This window comes from Aulonocara sp. 'chitande type north' Nkhata Bay, linkage group LG22, assembly GCF_057382095.1.
Source record: "Aulonocara sp. 'chitande type north' Nkhata Bay isolate Kocher_YH1m ecotype deep benthic linkage group LG22, A_spYH_male_GT1.1, whole genome shotgun sequence".
NCBI lineage: Eukaryota > Metazoa > Chordata > Actinopteri > Cichliformes > Cichlidae > Aulonocara > Aulonocara sp. 'chitande type north' Nkhata Bay.
This window is the reverse complement of record NC_141364.1, coordinates 20,107,999-20,128,468: the sequence shown is the minus strand read 5'-3', so window position 1 is coordinate 20,128,468 and position 20,470 is coordinate 20,107,999. Positions and strand designations below refer to the sequence as shown.

Genomic DNA, 20,470 nt, shown 5'->3' with positions numbered 1-20,470 from the left:
ATAGGCTTTGTGCATAATTCTGGTTGGATATTTGACCAAATTTTTAGCAGAATTGGCAAAGTTCATTTAGTTGGTTGGTTTCATGGATTGGACCCAACTTTTAAGATTAATTCACAAATTTTCATGGATTAGTTTATGCATCCGAAAACCAGTTTTGATGTATTTGGGATCATTTTCCTGTTGGTACTTCCAAGTGTAAACTGTCTCCCTGTTGATTTGCGGTGAAGTTGAAGAATTTGCTGGGAGTCCTGTCACTGTGTCCAAAAAAGCTTAATTTTTGTCTCATATGACCCATCAACCTTGTCTCCAGATGGCATTTGGTTTGTCCGCTTTTTTCTTTGTAAGCATGTTATTAGTCCATGTGATGGCAGTTTCCAGTTCTTTGCAGGCTCGCGTTTTTGTGGTTCCTGGGTTATTCCTGAACATCATAACCAACTTCCTGTCACTGAGGGTGACAGTTTGGGTCTTGTCCAGACCTTCACAAAGTGGTAACACATCAGAATTACTTGTACTCACTGATTAACTTGGAACCTGCAGTTGTTTAGAAATGGCTCCAAGAGACCATTCCAACCTGTGTAACTCGACAATTCTCTTTCCTACATCTTCACTGACTTCCTTGGACTTTTCCGTTGTTCTGAATATTAGTCAGTCCAATGAGTGATGTCACACAAATCCTTTTTATAATGGCAAATAGAAACTACCAGTTGTAGTCAAGCACGATCACTAACAAGTTGATAGAATTTGGCCTTTCCACATTAAAAGACATTGCGTAACCTTTAGCAGAGCTTATTAGACTTGGGTGAGTATGTGTGGAGGAGTATGCATACTTTTGGCTCTGTGTGGATTAAAGAAAATAGTAATGCTGTACTATTATTTCACCCTGGAAAAAAGAACAGTTTAAAATCCCAGAATTACCATATCATTTGTGCCCATGATGAGTGAATGTGAACTTCAGATCTGAACCTGAACGGCCCTCACTGAGAGCTGTGGCATGATTAGCAGAGGGTTGCTCAGTGCTAATAATAGAAATCTCCAGGAATTGCAACAGTTTTGTTAGAGGAATGTCAACATGTTCCCAGGTTACATAAGTTAAATAAGAAGGCATCTGATCAAGCTTACTGCTACTAAAGAAAGTTTTCCCAAGAGACGTTATTCACTAACTTTTCTAGATCCCGATTGCTCACTCCCTGTTTATTGTATAAGTTTAACCTGATTGTGTTTATAGTGGTAATTAAATGAAGATTCAATCATTTTTCTGGTTAATCAGTTTAGAAATACTTGTAAAGGCTCCACAAACACAACAAAGCATTTCAGTCAGAAAATAATTTGACAGCTTTTTTTTTTCTTTTTTCAGAATATTGAAGTTTATTATAAAGCAGTACATCAGAATAAAAAAAGAAGTCGCTGTGGAGGTTCTTGTGCCTGAGCCTAATAATCTTCAAATGCATCCTGAGGTTCTTTTGAAACAGGCTGAAATTACAGAGAGTCCTAGACCACTGTCGAACACCACCCATCCACGTCCAAGGCAGAACACACACACACACACACACACACACACACACACACACACACACACACACACACACACACACACACACACACACACACACACACCCTACTGAATTTCTCCCATGTACAGACGTTTATCACTGGCACCAGACAGCACTGTGTAGAGAGACAAAGGAGAAAAAAAAAAAAGGATTCGACTTTGATTTTTGTTTAATGTTTCATAAGGAAGCTTAAAGCGACCTAAGCGCCTAACTTAACATAATTCTGGCATACTGACATCCACCTATCCCAATGTGCCTTCAAGTTATCTTAATTAATTCTTGTGTTAATTAAAAAAGTGTATTTTAGGCCTGAAACACATCTTAACCGATGAAGTTAGTTCACTCACCTATAGGCTCCTCTGGGTGGAAGACCACTTCGTTGACCGAGCCTGCGTGACCCGGCAGTTTGTACAGGATCCTGCGTGATGTGGTGTCCCAAATATACACAAACCTGTAAAACATGATGCAGAAAAAAAAAAAAGGTGTTTACATTTGAAATCGCCATATGTTAAAAACTATATATGTCATACAGTCACTCACCACTTCATTAGGTAAACCTGGTCATCTGCTCGTTAATATAAACATCTAATCTAATCTTATTTTTACTGGTAACAAATCACATTTTCGTCACTGCATTTTTCTTAATTATGTCCTTTGCGGGATGTTAGCTTTCAGAAAAACAGATTCGATGGTGCACTCAGAGTACAGCAGCTAACCTGAAGGTGACTTGAGCCCTTTGTGTTTGTGTGCGAGCTCATATTCATGTACAGTATGAGTCGGTGTATTTGCTTCTCACCTGTCGGCCGAGCCTGCAGCTATCTTACTGCCATCAGTAGACCAGGAGCACCTCATCAGGTTCTGAATGACAGGAAAAGATGAATTAGAAACAAAGCATTACATGTGTGAGCTGCTGAGGTGAAAGACAAAAACGCTTGCAGGACTCCAGCTGTTTGTCACTTCAATGAAGAGGGATATAACTTACCTTTTCAAAGTTGTGAACATTGCCCTGGAAAATCTTCACACATCTTTCCTTGGGAGCAAATGGTCGAACATCCCAAATACGGACTGCACAGAGACACAGGGAGACTTCAAGAACAGGATTCACCCATACAGCCAACCACGTTTATGAGCCAAACATGTCTGATAGTACCTGTGTTATCCATGGAGTTTGAGAGAAGGTATGACCCCTCGGAGCTCAGGCTGAGCCCAGTCACTGAGTCACCGTGTCCGTGCATGTTGTAGATCAGCTTATTCTGCCTCAGATCCCACACCTGCAACAACACAATCAATAACTTTGGGTAGGGTTCCTGCAGAAAAGCCATGCAAAGTCATTCTTGAACATTTTATAAGAGGTGCAAAAGTAAAAAATGATTCACTGCTTTATGGTCTTTGCAGTACCTCAGGGAAACAGCGTCCCAACAGTGGCTAAATACAGAGTAGAAACAACTTTTTCACTTGTATTTAAATGAAAAAAACCCAGCGCTAAGCTACACGTTAGCATCAAACCGCTCCAAACTAAGATAAAACCAAAAGTATTTACGCAATCTTTTGTTCATGTTGCTCCAGAATTTAAGAGCCACAACCACTGGGAAATTATTTTTAAAAAACTAATTATAGTAATTTGTCCTGGATACATTCTAAACTGTGCATGAACTACATGTAAAACCTTAGTTTCACTTTTCAGCCTTGTGTTCTTGAACATGACTAGAGGCTCCCTTTCTTCTAATTGAAAATAGTTATGTATGAAAACCCATTTATATGCCTGTCAAGCATGTAACACTTTGATAGGTGGCAAGGATAAACAGCCCACTCTGGCAAGCTGTGCTGAGTCCATAGGTCCTGCTCGCTTCTGCTAATCAAATTCCATCTTTTTGCCTTCTTTGGCCACAGGCCTCCAAGATAATTATTTGAAATTAAAGCGGCGCCATGAAGTGAAAAATTGGCCCAGCCGAGATTTAATTTCACTAATACACTATGTGTGCTGTGATAATAAAATCCACAGCATAAACAATCTCGTTTTTCAGGATACCCTCGAAAGAACATGGACAAGAAGTTCCATCAGCAGTAACGTGTTTCCAGTGTCATTCTACCTTGATGTCATTGTCGATGCCTCCTGACAGGATCTGATCGCTGGTGTCGTTGAAAGTCACAGCCAGCACCTGGTAGGTGTTCTGGAAAGTGTGGATGGCTCCTTTTTTACGGATGTCCCAGAGCTACAGAGCAGACAGTGACATCAAACAGAAAGCACAATCAGACCTTCATGTTTAATTTTGTGGGACAAAAATGTGGCATCCAGACCTAAAGATGTGGATAAAAATAAAGCTGGAAAACTCACCTTCACTGTCCCGTCGTCACTGCCGGTGCAGATGAGTTGGGGTCCACGGCGAGCTGGGTAGCATGTATTAACGAAGGAAGTGTGGCCCTTCAAGCGCTTGATCCTCTCGCCCGTTTCACTGTCCCAAACACCTACAGTTTTGTCTGTGCTGGCTGAGAACAGCATGCTGAAATGACATAGCAGGAAATAACAGTTAGTTAACCCTTTATAAAGAGCACAGGGTTATTAAGCCCTTAATAGGAAGTGCTGATTGCATGTGTCCTTTGCTAAAGATCTCCACCTACTTACCTGCCATCTGTGTTGTAGTGCAGCTCCATCACTGCTCCACTGTGTCCCTTCAGTGTGGCGTAATTTTCGCAATCTCCATACACGTTCCAGAGCACTGCAGCAAAAAAACACAAAACACCGGTACACACCAATTTATTCACAGTGAAGAAGTCGTTGCCTCACTGCAGAGATTTACTGGGAGTTTAACTAACTTACATATGAGTCTGTCAAATCCTGAAGAGGCAAGGGTGGCTCCATTGGGGTGAAACTTGCAGCAGTACACCTCACCCTCGTGGCCAGACATTAGCATGATGGGAGCCTGGAGGCTGGAGGTCCGTGGGGGGCCCTATGGGAGACATATACGTGGTTAATACAGAGGTTGAGGTTAAAGAGGGAATTTCATAAAAAATGTACTGATGTGAGGCTATGACAAGAGGACCTTGCAGTACAGTCAGTGGCATGGGTTTTGATTTATATGGTAACACTTTAAACAATAACTAATACAATGTTTCCCCATTATCAGTTCTTTCTTGATTCCTGATCAGTTTTCTTTGTGGGAACAAAAGCCGGGATCAAAGGCAGCTGTTGGTATAGAAACGTGTCCTGCCAGGTGACCTGGGAGGGTAGATACATCTGGAGGCAGATGATTAAAGGTTTGAGTATCTTGTTTCTAAATATTCAGGTAACTTATCCAGTTTAATCATACTGGATATTTTTAGCTTGTATTTATAATTTATTATAAAATCAGATATGGACTGTGAACGTGGGTCAAAGTGTTGTTGTTGTTTCTTTTATATAATAGTCTCAAAAACAAATGTCAAGGTCATATTTAATGAAATGCTGGTGTTTTAATGCGAATAAAGATGATCTGCAAGGATCATCTACCTCCATCTCAAGCATCCTCCTCTCTCACACCAACCCTCTGCATGACATCCTTCACTACATCAAAGGATCTTCTGTGAGGTCTTCCTCATTTCCTCCATCTTCAACATCCCATCCACTATCCCTCCTCTCCACATGTCCAAACCATCTCAGCCCTCTCTAACTGCTCAATCTGCAATGTCCCTCTGATGAAACTTTGCATGCATCTTTAGTATTGTCCATTCGGGTCCTTCCCAATGTAAATCTGAACGTTTTCAATTTGTCAGAGCCATGATACACCATCCAAACCATACATACAGCAGGTCTCATTACCACCTTCCCTTTCACTCCTGTAGCTGCTCTTCCACAATCCATGGACTGCATCCTGGCTGCACTCTCTTCTTCCCTTATCTAATGCCCCGTCCGTTGCTTTGGATGTTTGAACCCATTTATGTAAACTCATATACCCTCACTGTTACACCTCCCATCAGACTGGAATTTGATGCGTCTCCCTCTCATTCACACACGAGTTCTCTTTTGTGTCTTCTGACTTTCATTCCTCTTCTCTCCACCACATACCTCCACCTCACCAGGCTCTCTTCCCCCTGCTCCCTCCTCTCACTACAGATCGGCTGCAGACATCATAGTCTACCGGCACTCTTGCCTGGCCTCATCTTTCAGCCTCTCCATCAAGGCTGCAAACAAGAAAGGGGCACAGAGCCAAACCCTGACATAATCCTACCCCCACCTTGAATAGTCGAAATGTCAGAGTTAACAGCCAAAGGAATAAAGGTATCTATTTGTTCTACACTGAGATACAAAGTAGGGGTTACCTGGGAGTAACTTCCTGAATTCAGAATAGAAATGGTGGTCAAGATAGTTGATAATGTCTTTTACTTTCTTTATCACCCGTGTTTCTCAGTGTAAACACAAATCTCTTTGCGCGACCCCCGTTATTTTGGAGCTGGTATTATCAATGTTGCTGAGAGTTTCTATCCTTAAAAGATAAAACATTAAACCAGAACACAAAAGAACATTTTCTGTGATCGCTTTAAAAACTCTTTTTAAACAATCGTTTACCCAAATCTAGATGGAGACATTGTAAAAAGCATCAAAGTGAGAGCTAATGCTGTGCTAATTTTATTTGCATGTTTATAGGTCTCGCTGGCAGCCCAGATAATGAACCTAAAATCACCACAAAGGGAAAATGTGACTTTTTTCCAGGCGGCTTTATATATAATTAATGACAAAGCGTACACAGTATAGTGTGGTTACTTGTTCTAAGTGTTTGAGTCTACTTCAGTAGCCACCCCTCCCGGTTGTAGTAACAGCTACCCTCCGTACCGTGGCCACGAGTTGCTGAGACTGCGCCGCCGCTATCAGCTCCGTCCGGGGCCGCTTCACGGCGGAAGGAACCACCGCCATGTCTGCCGCTCTTTTCATAGGCTCAATCATCTTTACAGGACAAAAATCCGCAAAAATTTAAAGCTTTAACGATACAATTTACAAAAAACGAATGGACGTGTTTCATACGAGACGTCGGAGGAAGTAGCACCAACGTATCAACACAGAAGAAGTACTTCCTGTGAGCGCGAGGAATACTATTGGTCGAGGTTTGCAACGGCTAAGATGATTGGTAGATTAGCCGCTCCGCTTGTTGTTGAAACGTTTTGAACCGGATGTAAAATAACCATCGTATCAATCCGAAAGGTAACGCTGATATCATTTTAAAATTCTTTTCTCTGAAATTATTGCTGCATGAGGTTATGTTTATTGTTTATTATAAACTAGAACGTTAAGCAGGCACGGGCCCATTTTCTTGTTCATATTTTATTTATTCAATATCTGTTTATTCATTTATTATAGCTCTTTAGTGTGGCTAACATTAGCCGAGGAGCTGCTGTTCCATTCAGCTTTTGTGTTTGAGATAAAAAGTGAGTCTAATAGGTTTTTATTGCTATCCAAGAGATCCAACACATAGCTGTGAAGCTCATAAAAATCACTTTCGGGTACAAAATATGACACGGCTGAATAGCAAGTCAGCATGCGAGTGGGGGTAAAATAATCAGTGAACATAATAAATTAAATCAATCTCTTTTTAGATTTAGCTTTTGTATACTGTTAGGATCAAATGAACTGTGTTGACATTTGACTTCAGTAAAAAAAATATGTCTTTGTTTTAGCATGAAATTCCATGACTTTTCCTAAAGTGACCCAAAATACACGAAAATTAAAATGTTTAAAAATTCATAGTGTTTGTACAATGAGGCTGTTCTAGGTCGTATCTATTCAGATGGATTTTAGATCCACCGGTGTGGTTCAAATAACAGAAAATTTTGGTTTTAGGGAATTTTAAAATGGTACATTCCATGCATGGAATAATAAATTGGCATAGAAGTATTTATATATTGAGGTCATACAGAGGTCAGAGGGTGCCTTGGCACAAGATCTGAAATAGGATGCCATGATCATGGGGTAGTTAGAACCGTTGCCTTACACCAGGAAAGTTCCTGTTTCAGAACCTGTCAGTGGCCTTTTGGTGTGAAGTTTCCTCTAGGTACTTGGGCTTCTGGCCACACTCCAAAGACATACGTGATTCTAAATTGGCTGTGGATGTGAGGTGAATAAAGTGCTTAAAAGTGCTGCATGAATGTATAGTTAAAATGTGATTGTATATAAAGTGGTCATAAAGACTAGAAAACTGATGTATAAATTCAAAAACAATGCAAAAATACCCGCCATGTAAGAATGTGACCTACAAATAAACAAATTAGAATTAGTTTATTCTGAGCTAACAGAGTTTAAACTCACTAAGATTAAAACAGAGAGTATAAATGCACCTGATCTGCCATTTCAGGGATTGTGGGAATCCAAGCGCAAGATTCAGTTATTGGAAACCGTGGCTGTTTTGAGACGATGTCCGACCGTGACCGCCGACCATCAGAGCCGGCTGGGCTGGATGGTTTGCCACCACTGTACAGCATTGCCAAAGGAGAGGTGGTTTCAGTGCAAACTTATGGAGCATTTGTTCGACTGCCGGGATACAGGAAGGAAGGTCAGTGAAAAGATTTGATTATTCAGATGAAAAATAAAGAAAAATAGGTTGAAGAAGAAAAAAAACAAAGTGTTGTTTTGTCTGGAGATCTCTTCCTGTTAAAAGGGAGTTCTTCCTTCCTACTGTCACCATGTGCTTGCTCATAGGGGGCAGTAATATTATTGGAGTTTTTCCTTTAAAATTGCAGGTCATTACCTTACAGTACAAAGTGTCTTGAGTCAAACAAAACACTTTATACTGTTATACTTGTTGTTGTGAATTGGTACTATGTAAATAAACCTGAAAACAACAAAACCCTTAAAAAAGGACATACATGTAAGTATAGTAGGTAAGCCTGCCCTAATTATTGTAGCGTCTTTACTTTACAATGGGTGGCTGTAGCTCACAGGTCATCTACTGATCGGAAGGTTGGTGGTTCGATCCCTGGCTCCTCCAGTCTGCATGCCAAGTATCCTTGGGCAAGATACTAACCCCAAGCTGCTCTCCGATGCATCCATCGGCGTGTGAATGTTGTTCACACGCCGTCTAAACTGTAGACTCAGTTTAGAGTCAGTGCTTGGGAGAATGGGTGTGATTGGGTGAATGTGGCATGTTGTATACAGCACTTTGAGGACTCCTGGAGAGTAGAAAAGCTATATAAGAATCAGTCCATTTACCATTTACAATACAAAGTACCTTGAGGTGACTGCTGGTATGATTTGGTGCTATATAAAATTGAATTGAATTGAATTAGTGTACTGTCTCACTGTGTGTAAGAAGACAAGGCTGAAAGACTTCAAAGACACAGGTCAAAGTAAGATATTTCACATTCTTGTTATGTTTAAAAAAAATTGTTCTTTTTGGCTTATTAGCACAATCATAGTTTCTTCTATTATAATTCATTTGTGTTATCTTCATAGCAACAGAAATTGAAGATGTGTGTGTACAGACAGGAGGTGTGGGAGGATGGTTGGGCGGGGTTGATAAGAAGTGGGACACGTTGATGAAGTGGGATGACTCGTATCTATATTTACACTTGGGTTACCTCTTTGATAATGAAGTATGATTTATTGTGGCTTGGCCTTGACCTACATGTCCAGTTAAACAGCAGCTTTTCATTTTCACCACCGGAGGGCGAACCGAACAACTTGTGCTCACACATTCATAACCTGTAGCCTAAAAAATGATTTGGAGAGAACTTGTATGCTTTATTTAAATTACAGTCCCTTTGAAGTGAGAGTCAGTTAAAGTGGTTTGAAGTAGATGTAATGATTAAGCACAGTTATATGATTTAGTTGGTCAAATGTTATTGAAGCTTGATAACAGCTGGAAATAAGTTTGATTCTTAATTTAGTATTTGGGTTTTCATTTGTCATCCAACACGTATTCATGTGTCAACCTTTTCTGTAGGTCATGAATGCTCACCATGAAGTGCTGTACAAAAGTCTTGAGCCACTCCTTATTTCTTTATGTTTTGCTGAAAATGGGTGCAGTGATTTATTCAAACCTGTGCAAACATGAATGGAAATACAGAGTTTGTACAATTCTAATGAGCTCAAAAGTTAATATTTGTTATAACCACATTTATATTTCACAACATAGTCTTAACTCTGTTACCTAACTTTCTTTAGGTAGTCTTCAGGAATAGTTCTCCAGGCTTTTTGAAGGACATTCAAAGCTCCTCTTTGGATGTTGGCTGCTGTTTGTTCTATTCTCCCACACTGTTTCAATAATGCTGAAATCTGAGCTCATGGGAGGCTAATCCATGACTGGTATAATGGTTATGCATTATAAGTTTTTCTATCTGGGTATGCTTTTGCTGCATTGGTATCATGTTTTACAGATGGTTGTAGACACTCTTGTATTTTCTCATGACCTTCTCTGTACATATTGACAACGATATGAACAAAAAAAAAAAAAATTTTTGGATTCATAACTTAATAAGACCTGTTGCAACTGATTTTCAATCCACTTCTTGTGTAATGTGGCATTTGGCCTTCAGAAAAGGCTGAAGAACTGTTGTTCAAGACCGTTTTATAAATTACGAAAGAAAGTCTGGTTCCAAATATAAAGACATGAGGGTTTGCTTAAGACTTTTGAAAGTATTAATGTATTTTAGGTGATATCTAAGTAAATGAGATTTGTCCTTTGCTTTCACAGGTCTGGTACATGTGAGTGAGATGTCAGCTTCCCGGGTGGAGAACGCTTCAGAAATTGTGGATGTGGGAGAACATGTGTGGATTAAAGTCATAGGGAGAGAGGTAACAATATCACACGTGTTTTGGACAACATTTGTTAAATGAAGGTATTCTTCAACTCCAAACCCCAGAAAGGCTGCATTAAAAGTCCTCCTTTACCCTTAAACCTGAAAAGGTGTCAGAAACTGCCACTCCAGTGGGCTCAAACTCAACCTGGTTCTCATAAAGATAGTCACAGAAGTGCACACACAGAGCAGAAAGTTTACAGCTTCTTCCTCTGCTCATCAGGTTCAGGGTGACAAGGTGAAGCTGTCTTTCTCCATGAAAGCTGTCAATCAGGGAACAGGGCGGGACTTGGACCCCAACAATGTTATGGCAGAGTAAGTGCTTACGGATTCATTGTGTGTGTTTTCATGTGTCTGAACAGGTGTGTGTGTGTTGTTAACATCTGTGTGTGTGTGTTTATAGGCAGGATTCAAGGCGGCGTAAGCAGTTTAGAGACCAAACCAGCAACAGGATCACGCTGGAGGCTGTGCTCAACACAACGTGTTCAAAGTGCGGCTGCAAGGGTGAGGTGACATCATGAGTCATGTAATGTGTCGAAGAGACTGTGCTTGTTTCACACAGATGGCTGATTTGTTTGAATTCACACTGCAGTTGTTAAATAAATTGTTACTCTCTTCAGGTCACTTTACAAAGGACTGTTTCTCTGCTCCTGGCCTGCAGTACGCTCTCTTGCCTGAAGAGGACGATGAAGAGCCACAGCAGCAACCATCTACAGCCGCACAACATCAAGATTCAGACAAAAAGAAGAAAAAGAAGGTGACAATGTGACCTTTAAAGCCCTGCGCAGCTCTCGCTTCCTTTTCCGCTCTACCTTTCCTTTGCTGATTCTTTCTTTCTCTCTTTCATCTGATGCAACAACCCCCACATGTCTCTCTGCATGACATGTGGTTGTGACCACATTGGGAGTCTGTTGCCTGGAAAAATGATTTTTGTGCTGATTTAAGAGGAACATACTTCAGTGTTTGGGTTTTGAGGTATTGAAACTGCTTTTTTGTGCAACTTCTTTGTTTTTAACGCCTATTCTCCAGGAAAAGAAAGCAAAGAAGAAGAGTAAGAAAAGGGAGAGGAAGGAGTCTGAGAGCGACAGCAGCAGCAGCAGCAGCAGTGAATGTAAATCCAAGAGGAGGCGGCAAGAACACGAGCGTGACAGAGATGACAAGAAGAAGAAGAAACACAAAAAGCACAAATCGCACAAACACAGCTGAGACAAACACAGGGTGAACGTGGTTGGCAGCAGACTGAGAGAAAGACTTCCAGCTTTAATATCTAAACCTTCATTCACTGTCTGTCAAGTTCAAAACTTGAAGGGAAGCGCTGTAAATACAAACATGTGATAATCTCCACTTGTCCTGAAGTTACCCCTCCATAAAGGGAGGAGTCTGCCACACTGTGTAATCAGATAGGTGCAATCGATATGGCGGCAAGTGGCTATCCCTTTCCAAAACCCCGATATTGTTTACAGCTGTTTAGGATCTGGGAAATCCATTATACACAAGCGAGAGGGTAAAAAAGGAGAAGGGAGACACGCACGCACATACACAAGAAATAGTTAAGACATAAACAGGAAGTGTAAGGCACCACAAATGAGCTTTAGAGTAGTGTAATAACACGATAGCCTGAGGTTGTCTGCTGGTTTTGTTTTGTTTTTTTGTGCGTGTTTGCGAGTCTCACCTCGAGGAGACTCTTTAAAGTACACCCAGCCGTCTTCCTGCATGTCCACTGTTTGCTCCATTAAAACTATTTTTATCTGTAAAGGTAACAAAATGTCTCACGATCTCTTTGTTCAAGGACCTTGAACTCCTAATGTTGCCGTCCTTGGAGGACCAAAACACATGTACACGCACACGCAGTGGAATTTTTCAAGCTCTGGTCCACCCATAACCAGTTAATGTTTTAAAGCCTGGACAGGCGCCCCTACACAGCATAGAGCCCAGGTTATGTCACGCAAGTTTTTGTTTTTTATCAGGGTTAGAGGCCCAACATCTTGTTTCTTCTTCTCTGCTGCTTTGACCCAATTTCAAGCTTCTGCTTGTGAGGCTGCTGAGTGAGATCGCTTCCAGCTGCGGCGGTTTGAAACGGCTCCAGTGCGATCCACCGTCAGCGGGTTTAGTTTACCGCTTAATCTCAAAAATGTTCTCTATTTCTTTTCCTTTCTCTGCTCTGACAGTCGTATGAGACACTCGGCATGACTGCACACCCAGACGTGTTGCATTAATACACATACCTGGATTACAACTGCAGTAAACTGTGGATTCTGCATTCATTTACAATGAACTGCAGGCTTTAATTTTAACCTTGGGTTGATCTTATGTTGTTTTTTTTCTGTGCAGAGTGTACCTGGAATAGGTGACACATTATGTTTTAAGATGTTAAATGATTTGGAAAAAGATTGTTTAAAGGCAGCTAGAGGAAACTTTTTTTTTAAATAAAAACCTTGTGTTTTAGAGTTATTATCGCATTTTTATTAGTTCTTATTCTTGATTTTCAATCCAGTGTAGTTCTGAAGTAATTAGCAGACACTTTGATGTCTGATCCTGATTGCACAGTGTATCTGTCGACGGCTGTTCCTCTTGACTGTTCCCTCCCTGTTTTACAGCACGGAGTTGTTATCTGTAAATTTGTCTGAGAACACATTTGAGCTCCAGATGTCAGTTTTCAAACTAGCCGTGAAAAGATTTTCAAGCACGAGCCGAATGATTGTGACACATTGGTCGTTATCATTTGCTCAAATTGGAATTACTAGTATGATCCAGGTACTGTATCAGCCTTGTGATGTTTCAAATCCACAAAGCACTGAGCACTATGACTGTATAGTTTATACAGTGTGCTACGCTGCACATGCACTGTACATACCTATATATGATATATGTGTTTGGGTTAGTATCATAAAATGAAAAACAGCCCTGTGAGTGAGCATAGTAAAAAAGCTGTTCTGCAGAAATGTAGTAAAAATCCAAAGTTTGAAAATGTAAATGTATAGTTATTTATTTAAGGGCTCCAGCGTGATTAGTTTTGCATGAGCTTTGCATAAAATCAACTGTGCTCTGTTCAGGAGCTGTGAAGCCACATCAACATGGTGTCATGGCGACGTGAAGAAAATTCAGACCAGGTTTACCCTGCAAGAGGACCTCTCACACCTGTATGTTAGTGGCTCAAACTGTGTCACTTAGTGCTCAGAGCTGCCTTAATTCTTCTTGGCAGAGATTCAACAAGGTCCTGGAAACAGCTTTTCTGCTCATTTGCTTTGTTTGTGTTTACTCTGCAAAATTTTCAACACACTGCAGGTACAGTGCGCAAAAACAGCCGCATCCATAATCTCTACCCTTACTCCATCCATTCGTTCCTCAACCATTTCAGCTCCGGGTAACTTTAGGAGGCAGTCGCAGCAGGAGGTGGCCTGGGCTCCTCCTCCGCCCTTTCACCCCTTTACCCTGCATTTAGTTGGCAGTGCGTCACTAGCACATGACACCAGTGTACCCCGGGAAGGAATGATATGAATTTAGACAGCACATGCACAGGCCTAATTCAAGTACAGGACATAACATTATCCACACAAGTACAAGCTTTACCTCAACTTTCCTTTAACCTCACCAGGGCAAAGGCAAGATCCACACTCATCTGTGCACACACACAGGAGCTGCTAAGAGGCTATAATTAACCTCCATGTGAGTCCCTCTAAAGCCCACTGTGATGGAAAATGTGGTCACACATCTCGAGTCTATAGTTGTGTTGGACTACTGAACTCTTCAACCCTCCTGTTTAAAAGTACAGCTCAGATTGGAACAATTTCACGCTCAATCCGCCTCGAATACAGCCCTGAATGCACGAGATCAACCTCGCAATCAGCCTCCCCGAATAAAGCTTTAAATTGATCATTTAGATCCCAGATCAGTTTTTCCTGAGCAACGTTTCTTGTACCTCTGGGCTACGGACCGTCATTAAAACAAAGAAAAACACATCCAGGGAGCATTTTTTTTCCTCCAGTCTGTCCATCAGTGTAGACACTTTTATTTGAAACGTATCAGAACTCCACAGGAAAACTTTTCAAACACTTTTCCAGGCAACATGTTCTTCCAGGCCACATTCTTAAAAAAGAGAAGAAATGCAGACCTGGAGTCTTACAGAGAAACAAACATCAAAAAAATTGATGGAATTTATTCATTGTTTCTTACAGTAGAATGAACAACGTATAAAGGAGGTGGGGAGGAAGAAAAGGAGTCGGAGGTCACAGTCAATACTAAATTAATACTAAAAGGGACAATGACGGGGGTCGATAGCAGCCATATGAGGAGGTGGGGTTGTTTTTCTTTTTGGCCTGTTTTGAAGAAGTGTTAAGGAGTCTGGGATGCGGGATTTTAGTTGATGCAGGTAGCTGCTGAAATGTTGTGGGATTTCTTTTTCTTTACTCTGCCTTCTCGTAGCGACGCGTGCAAACAACCTCTCCGAGTTTGAGTGTCTGTTTGAAGAGAGAAGAGAAGTTACATACACATGCATACAGAAGTTACATTTGAATTATTCTTTTTTTGGGGGGGTGGGTTACTGACCAGCAAGAGAACGTTGCCGTTGACTTCCCTGACCAGGCTGGTCTCCTTTTCGTCCCACCGCTGAATGTGCACCAGCTTCCCGTCCTCTATCTTGACAATAGACTGGCGGGGAGCAGAAACGAGAGTCAGACACACATCCAGCGAGCGAGTGAGGATCATTTAAATCAGTGGTTCGGCTTTCTGTTATTTCATTGTGCGCTTCACCATTGCGCAGACATCTTTATAGGCAGCTACCGCACTTTTCCCATCTCATGGCAAGCTTGTAAAAAAATACCTAAAGTTACATATTAAAGAATGCAACGCAAAGGAACTGTGCAATCAGAGAGGACGACAACGACTTGTTGGGTAATTCATGTGCTCGTGCAACAGCCCACAGAGACATCAGTCTGAATGTGAGCTCGCAATAGCCACAGCTTCTTGCCATCAGCAAACACTCTGCAGTATACATTTAGTTAAAGTGTATGCTCCTTGCTCCTTTCCCCCGTAACGTTCCCTTTAAACGCTACCGCGCACTCAACTTTATCTCTTTCCCAAAGCTTTATGTCATCCCATCACGACTGTTTCCACGGCGATCCATCAGCCTGTGCACTTTAATTATCACACCATATTTCTGTATGGTTACTTCTCCAGTGTGCAGGGAGGTTCCAGCAGACTTCTCCTTACCTCATACGAAGCCTGCTTAAAACCTCTTTCATAAAAGGCTAAATGCAAGGTTTTGCATTGTTCAAATTGGACCTTTGACCTCTCACCTTGACCTTCCTGTCGTCGGCGGTTGTCTCGTCGAACTCCTTTCCCAGCGTGAAGCTGAGCTCTGTGTTTTTCATGGTACTCTGAGTCTTCAGCGTCACCGTGTCGCCGTCCACTGAGATGATGGTGGTGGGCTTGGTGAGGTTGGCCACTTTCCGTGTAGCGAAGCCCACGCCTGTGTAACAACACAAATTTAAAACAACCAGGTAAGTCAGGTGAGGTGTGCTGAGGGTGGATTATCCCCGTGGGAAATAAACAAGTCTAAAGGTGAGGCAGAGACTCAACCTGTTTCTCTGCCGCTGGCACTGATCCTCTCACATAGGGGCAAAGGTTGTACCAGTGTATCAAGCAGATGTTGAGATATTCTAACCCGACTTAAAGGAAACGTCCTGGGAGTGTTTACAGATACCGAAAGGAATATGTTGTTGCACATCCAGAGCAAAAGCCGTTGGTTTGCCCCCGGGCTGCCCTTCATCTGACATGCCCTCTAATCTCTCCTTTATCAGCCACTTAAGCGTGCTGCATGTTCTTCAAACACTGCAGAGTCCCTCTGACCTGGGAGAGTGCCTGTATGGGCATGTGTGTGTGTGCAAATTATTACCTGCTTTCCTGGTGTGCGTTTGTGTGTGTATGAGGGATTGAGTGAATTTGTTTCTCTGGGTAAACGTGATTCGCACCATTTCTTTTACTGAAGGGAAAAAAATCTGTTTCTGTTTGAAGTTAACAACCCAATTCATTTACAGCAGCGACATTCCCATAGCACATGTGTGTGTAGATGCCTCATCGATTAAAAGGACTGGGGTTAGAGGTTAAAGGGCGTCTGCTTGTTACCGTGATCAGAGGAAATACGTCGATGGTGATGTGGCTCTACACAGCTGTAAAACAAACTCCATCCACCTGCCTCCATTCCACGCTCCACAGCCATGTGTGTGCCAGGAGCCAAACTATATCTCCATGTTCCCGTCCCACCAGCTCCTCCTTCCAGCTTGATATTCAGCTCCTCCCATGACCTCACACAATGAACAGCTTTCAGCGAAGGTCACCCACATTATACTACACTGTGTGTGTCTGTGTGTATGAATGCCATTCAGTGATTCCCACAGTGGGGCTGATTTTTTTTTCTTCACTCAAAAAAGAAAAAGGGGGGGGGGGGGGGGGGGGGTCCTCCCTCCTTTCCAGCACTTGGCCCATGTGGTCAGCCATGATTCCTCTTTTTCCTCCCTCCCTCTGGTGCCCATCTTCTCCTGCTGTATTTCTGTTCCCAACCTACGCTTCGCTCCACCCTTTACTCTACAGCCTACCCCTTTATTTCTCCATTTGAAGCCTCCCTTATTTGCTCCCATGATTGATCATTTTTTCCCACACCCTGTATCAACAAGCTACTTAAAACAGTTTACATATGAAACACACCTTATACCATTCAGCTCGCCTCAAACCCGTCTCAACATGCGCTCGCTTGCAGCACTGGCACTACTGCTGCATCCTCTGTTTCACACGCATGCGCGCACACTCCCCTGCGCAATGTGCATGCATTAAAAAAAAAACAGAAGAAGAAAGAAATAGAAATACACGGAACACTTACCCAGCTCTTTCATGTAATCATCAAATTTATCGCTCTCCTTGAGGAGCCATGTGCCAACGAAAGCATCGACCATGTCTGCAGCGGTGCGGAGGAATGAGGGCGAGAGAGAAAGACGGTGTGTGTGAGTGAGTGTGTGTGTGAGGGAGAGAGAGAGGCGGCAAAGCAGGGGAGCGTCAGAATGAGAGACGAGAGAAAGAGACAGGGGGAGTAATGTAAAGCACCACCAGCTTTGCTGTGATCTTACTGGCTGAATGTACCGGCTGTTCGTGATGTCATCAGTCTGTGTCACCCACAGACTGCCGGGCGGGGGATGGGGAGGAGAGGGGGGAGCAAAAAGAGAACACGTGATAGCCTTGGTTTTGTCAAAGTGATCGCCATGCAAATAAATTGTGTTTGAATTGCTTGAAAGGTTTGTTTGCATCTGCTTTCTGTTCGTATTATCAGCCATAATAAAGAGGATCAGAGAGGGCTTTAGTAGAGAAATCAAAGAAGAGGGAGAAAGGGCAGAGTGGAGAAGTCAATGGGGAGGAGGTGGAGGAGTACGAGGAGGTGAGCCTGAGGGAAAAGAGGCCCACCATTGAGTCTTTTTTTTTTTTTTTTTTTTGCAGCTGTTGGTTGTAAATGTCGTATTTTCTCTGCCCTACTTTTACTCCCTAGTTGTTCTCCTCATCTCTGGTCTCTCCACCTGGGGGGTTTCCATCCACCTGCACTGTGTGGTTTGCCGGTTATTTTGATGACCTAAATGTGGCTCACCAAAGTGTGAAAAGTGTAACCAAATGTGTATGTGTGTTTGTGAGAGTGCTTGTAAACACAGATACAGGTCCGAGTATGTTGGCAGACGTGTGTTGCAGTTATGACTGTGAAGATAAGAGTGCTGGTGTGTTACTATAGTGCTTGTTTTCTAGACACAAATACAAAACTTGTTCATCTCCAACCGGTTAGAGATTGCTGCCCCTTCCTTGTTCTGCCAGAGGTTTCTTCCTGTTAAAAGGTAGTTTTTCCCTGTTGACAAATTGCTTGTTCATAGGGTTGTTTGATTACAGTTTCAAACGACTTGCAATACAAAGCGCCTTCAGGTGATTTTTGCTGTGATTTGTTACTATTGAATTGATCTGTATTAACCCCAGAACACTATCGCTGGGTGATTTTCACCCGAGCAAATACATTTACATGATTTCTCTTTCCTGCAGCTGTTAGCGTGTCGAGCAGACTGTGCCTTCACCAGGGAAGTCTCAAATGTCCCAGGAATAGGTGGATCAAAGACCAGCCTTCCAGTGTCATTATTTATTTATTTATTTTTAGGAATTTTCCTTTTGTTAAATTCCAGATTTTTCTGTAATTGGCAGCATTATCTTAGGGTCCCCCCATGACACTTTTTTCATTTTGTTAGACGTGACACAGGGGAAAGTAAAAGCAGACCACTCTGATTCAGATCCCTATCAGATCCCTGCTACAAAGTCCACGTAATATCTCGGTAGACCTCTTGGAGGACAGAGCAGGTCCTTGTCTGCAGACTTCACAGCAAGTTAGTGGATGTCATGAGTCATTTCTCTTTCAGCTCTACCAAGCTAAATGAGAATTTCTGGCTTTTGCAACAACACATCTGACAAAGTGGATTGCCTTAGTTTGCTGCATGTGCGAAAGGGAAACTTTGCAGAGTCCGGAGAATCAGATCCAGATGTTATAGCATAATAACTGCATTGTAAGACTCAATAAATACACCTTGTTGTTATGTTTGGAGTCAGACATCTTCCTGGTGCAGAAAATGCAAATACTCCACCAAATGTGGAGTTTCCTGACAGAAAAGGTACCATCCATCCATCCATTTCTGAAACACTTTTGGGGAACACATTTGGGAGATTAAAAACAGGAACACAGAGGGCAAGACTTCACTGATGGAAGCACATTGTTCTTCGGTCTTTTCATTGCTCTCGTAGTTCCTGATCATACAGCAGAAACAAGCTAAATAGGAATAGAGCAGCATTTTAGGAAAAATGCGGAGAGATCCAGGCAATAAAATATTAGCTTAGCACAGAACCTAGAGTAACTATTTAGACAAGGCATCTGTCCAAAGATAAGTTCAGACAGCTGCAGATGCCAAGCACAAGCAGTCATTCTAGTTATACTTTTATAAGTCCACTGGAGTCTGCTTGATGGACACACATGCATAGTTGGAGCATTTATGCTGTAGTCACAATAAAACTGGAGATAATGGAGTTAAAAAAGTACACCAGGGAGCACATATAAACCTCTCTAGTTAACATAGTTAAAAAAAAATTATTTTTCCAGAAAAGAAAAAAGCTTAAATGAAAAACCTTTAGCTGTAGCTTGTGCTGGACTAGGTTGAATGGAATATTTCCCAAGGTTTCCCATTACAGCTGTGTTTTTTCTCCTCCTTTTTAAAAATAGTACTCATGTGTTTTTTTATAGTACTCAGGTCTGTATTATTAAGCTTTTGAGTTACAGATGGTTGATGTTTCAGTTTTACTCAAAGAACGCAGTTTTTGGTAGATTAGTCTCATTTAATACCACTGTGTAGTATCTAGGCTAACCAAGCTAGCTAACTAGTGTTAGGCTGTGTCCCCACAGAAAGCAGGAAGAAGCACATTGCTTTGAAGCTGACAGTTGGTCCCTAGTGGATGTTCTAGGCCCCAATTGCTGGCAACTCTCCTGGTGTTGTCCAAATATTGTCACAAAACACAAACCATACATCAAATAATTCCTTCAAAGCTAATTCTTTAGCGTTCTGTGGTCTACATGGATGCAAGCAGAGCCCCTGAGTAAGTCAGAGTCCTGTTAGCGGGCGTTCAGAAATCAAAGTCGTCATGTGGTTCATGTAGCTTTCAAATAGTTCCTGCAAAGGCTTAGCAGGCAGTTGAAATGTGTGGTAATAACATACAGACTTGTTTGTTTGTTTTTTTTAACTTCCCACCTTTCAAAAATGTATCTCACACTTCTGTGCTGCTATATTTGTCACCATATATTGGAAACCTTCAGAAATATTGCGAGGCTTGTGATGAGCCACCATTGCTTTAACTGAAAATGGTCCATTGGAGAGATTGAAGACGGTGCAGCTCTTATCAATACCATCCTTCCAATGGCTCTGGATGCTAGCTGCTTCCTGTGTGGATTCAGCTGTAGTCTTAGCTGACAACGCTCCTGGTATTGTCCAAGTACGCTCCTAAAATAAGGCCCTACTTAGAGAGACTACTTTGAATGAGAGTGTTATAATTTTCTAATTCAACTCTTAGCATGAAAGCATTTCTCACCATGTCAAAAATCATTT

At 41.9% G+C, this 20,470-nt stretch overlaps 3 protein-coding genes across 3 annotated transcripts; 1 reads left to right on the top strand and 2 right to left on the bottom strand.

Moving 5' to 3' along the window:
* Positions 1 to 1,318: 1,318 nt before the first annotated feature.
* On the bottom strand, positions 1,319 to 6,602 carry snrnp40 (small nuclear ribonucleoprotein 40 (U5)). Its single transcript, XM_086280455.1, has 10 exons — positions 6,358 to 6,602; positions 4,369 to 4,498; positions 4,174 to 4,267; positions 3,886 to 4,051; positions 3,641 to 3,763; positions 2,701 to 2,821; positions 2,533 to 2,615; positions 2,347 to 2,408; positions 1,898 to 2,001; positions 1,319 to 1,665 (listed from the first exon to the last, which is right to left on the bottom strand). The coding sequence occupies exons 1-10, from the start codon at positions 6,466 to 6,468 to the stop codon at positions 1,616 to 1,618; spliced, it is 1,044 nt and encodes a 347-aa protein (XP_086136581.1). The 5' UTR covers positions 6,469 to 6,602; the 3' UTR covers positions 1,319 to 1,615.
* On the top strand, positions 6,570 to 12,075 carry zcchc17 (zinc finger, CCHC domain containing 17). Its single transcript, XM_086280456.1, has 7 exons — positions 6,570 to 6,723; positions 7,871 to 8,068; positions 10,208 to 10,308; positions 10,534 to 10,625; positions 10,714 to 10,814; positions 10,931 to 11,067; positions 11,340 to 12,075. The coding sequence occupies exons 2-7, from the start codon at positions 7,930 to 7,932 to the stop codon at positions 11,514 to 11,516; spliced, it is 747 nt and encodes a 248-aa protein (XP_086136582.1). The 5' UTR covers positions 6,570 to 6,723; positions 7,871 to 7,929; the 3' UTR covers positions 11,517 to 12,075.
* Positions 12,076 to 14,434: 2,359 nt separating this feature from the next.
* On the bottom strand, positions 14,435 to 17,382 carry fabp3 (fatty acid binding protein 3, muscle and heart). Its single transcript, XM_086279955.1, has 4 exons — positions 17,185 to 17,382; positions 15,605 to 15,777; positions 14,856 to 14,957; positions 14,435 to 14,767 (listed from the first exon to the last, which is right to left on the bottom strand). The coding sequence occupies exons 1-4, from the start codon at positions 17,255 to 17,257 to the stop codon at positions 14,714 to 14,716; spliced, it is 402 nt and encodes a 133-aa protein (XP_086136081.1). The 5' UTR covers positions 17,258 to 17,382; the 3' UTR covers positions 14,435 to 14,713.
* Between the last annotated feature and the right edge of the window lie 3,088 nt (positions 17,383 to 20,470).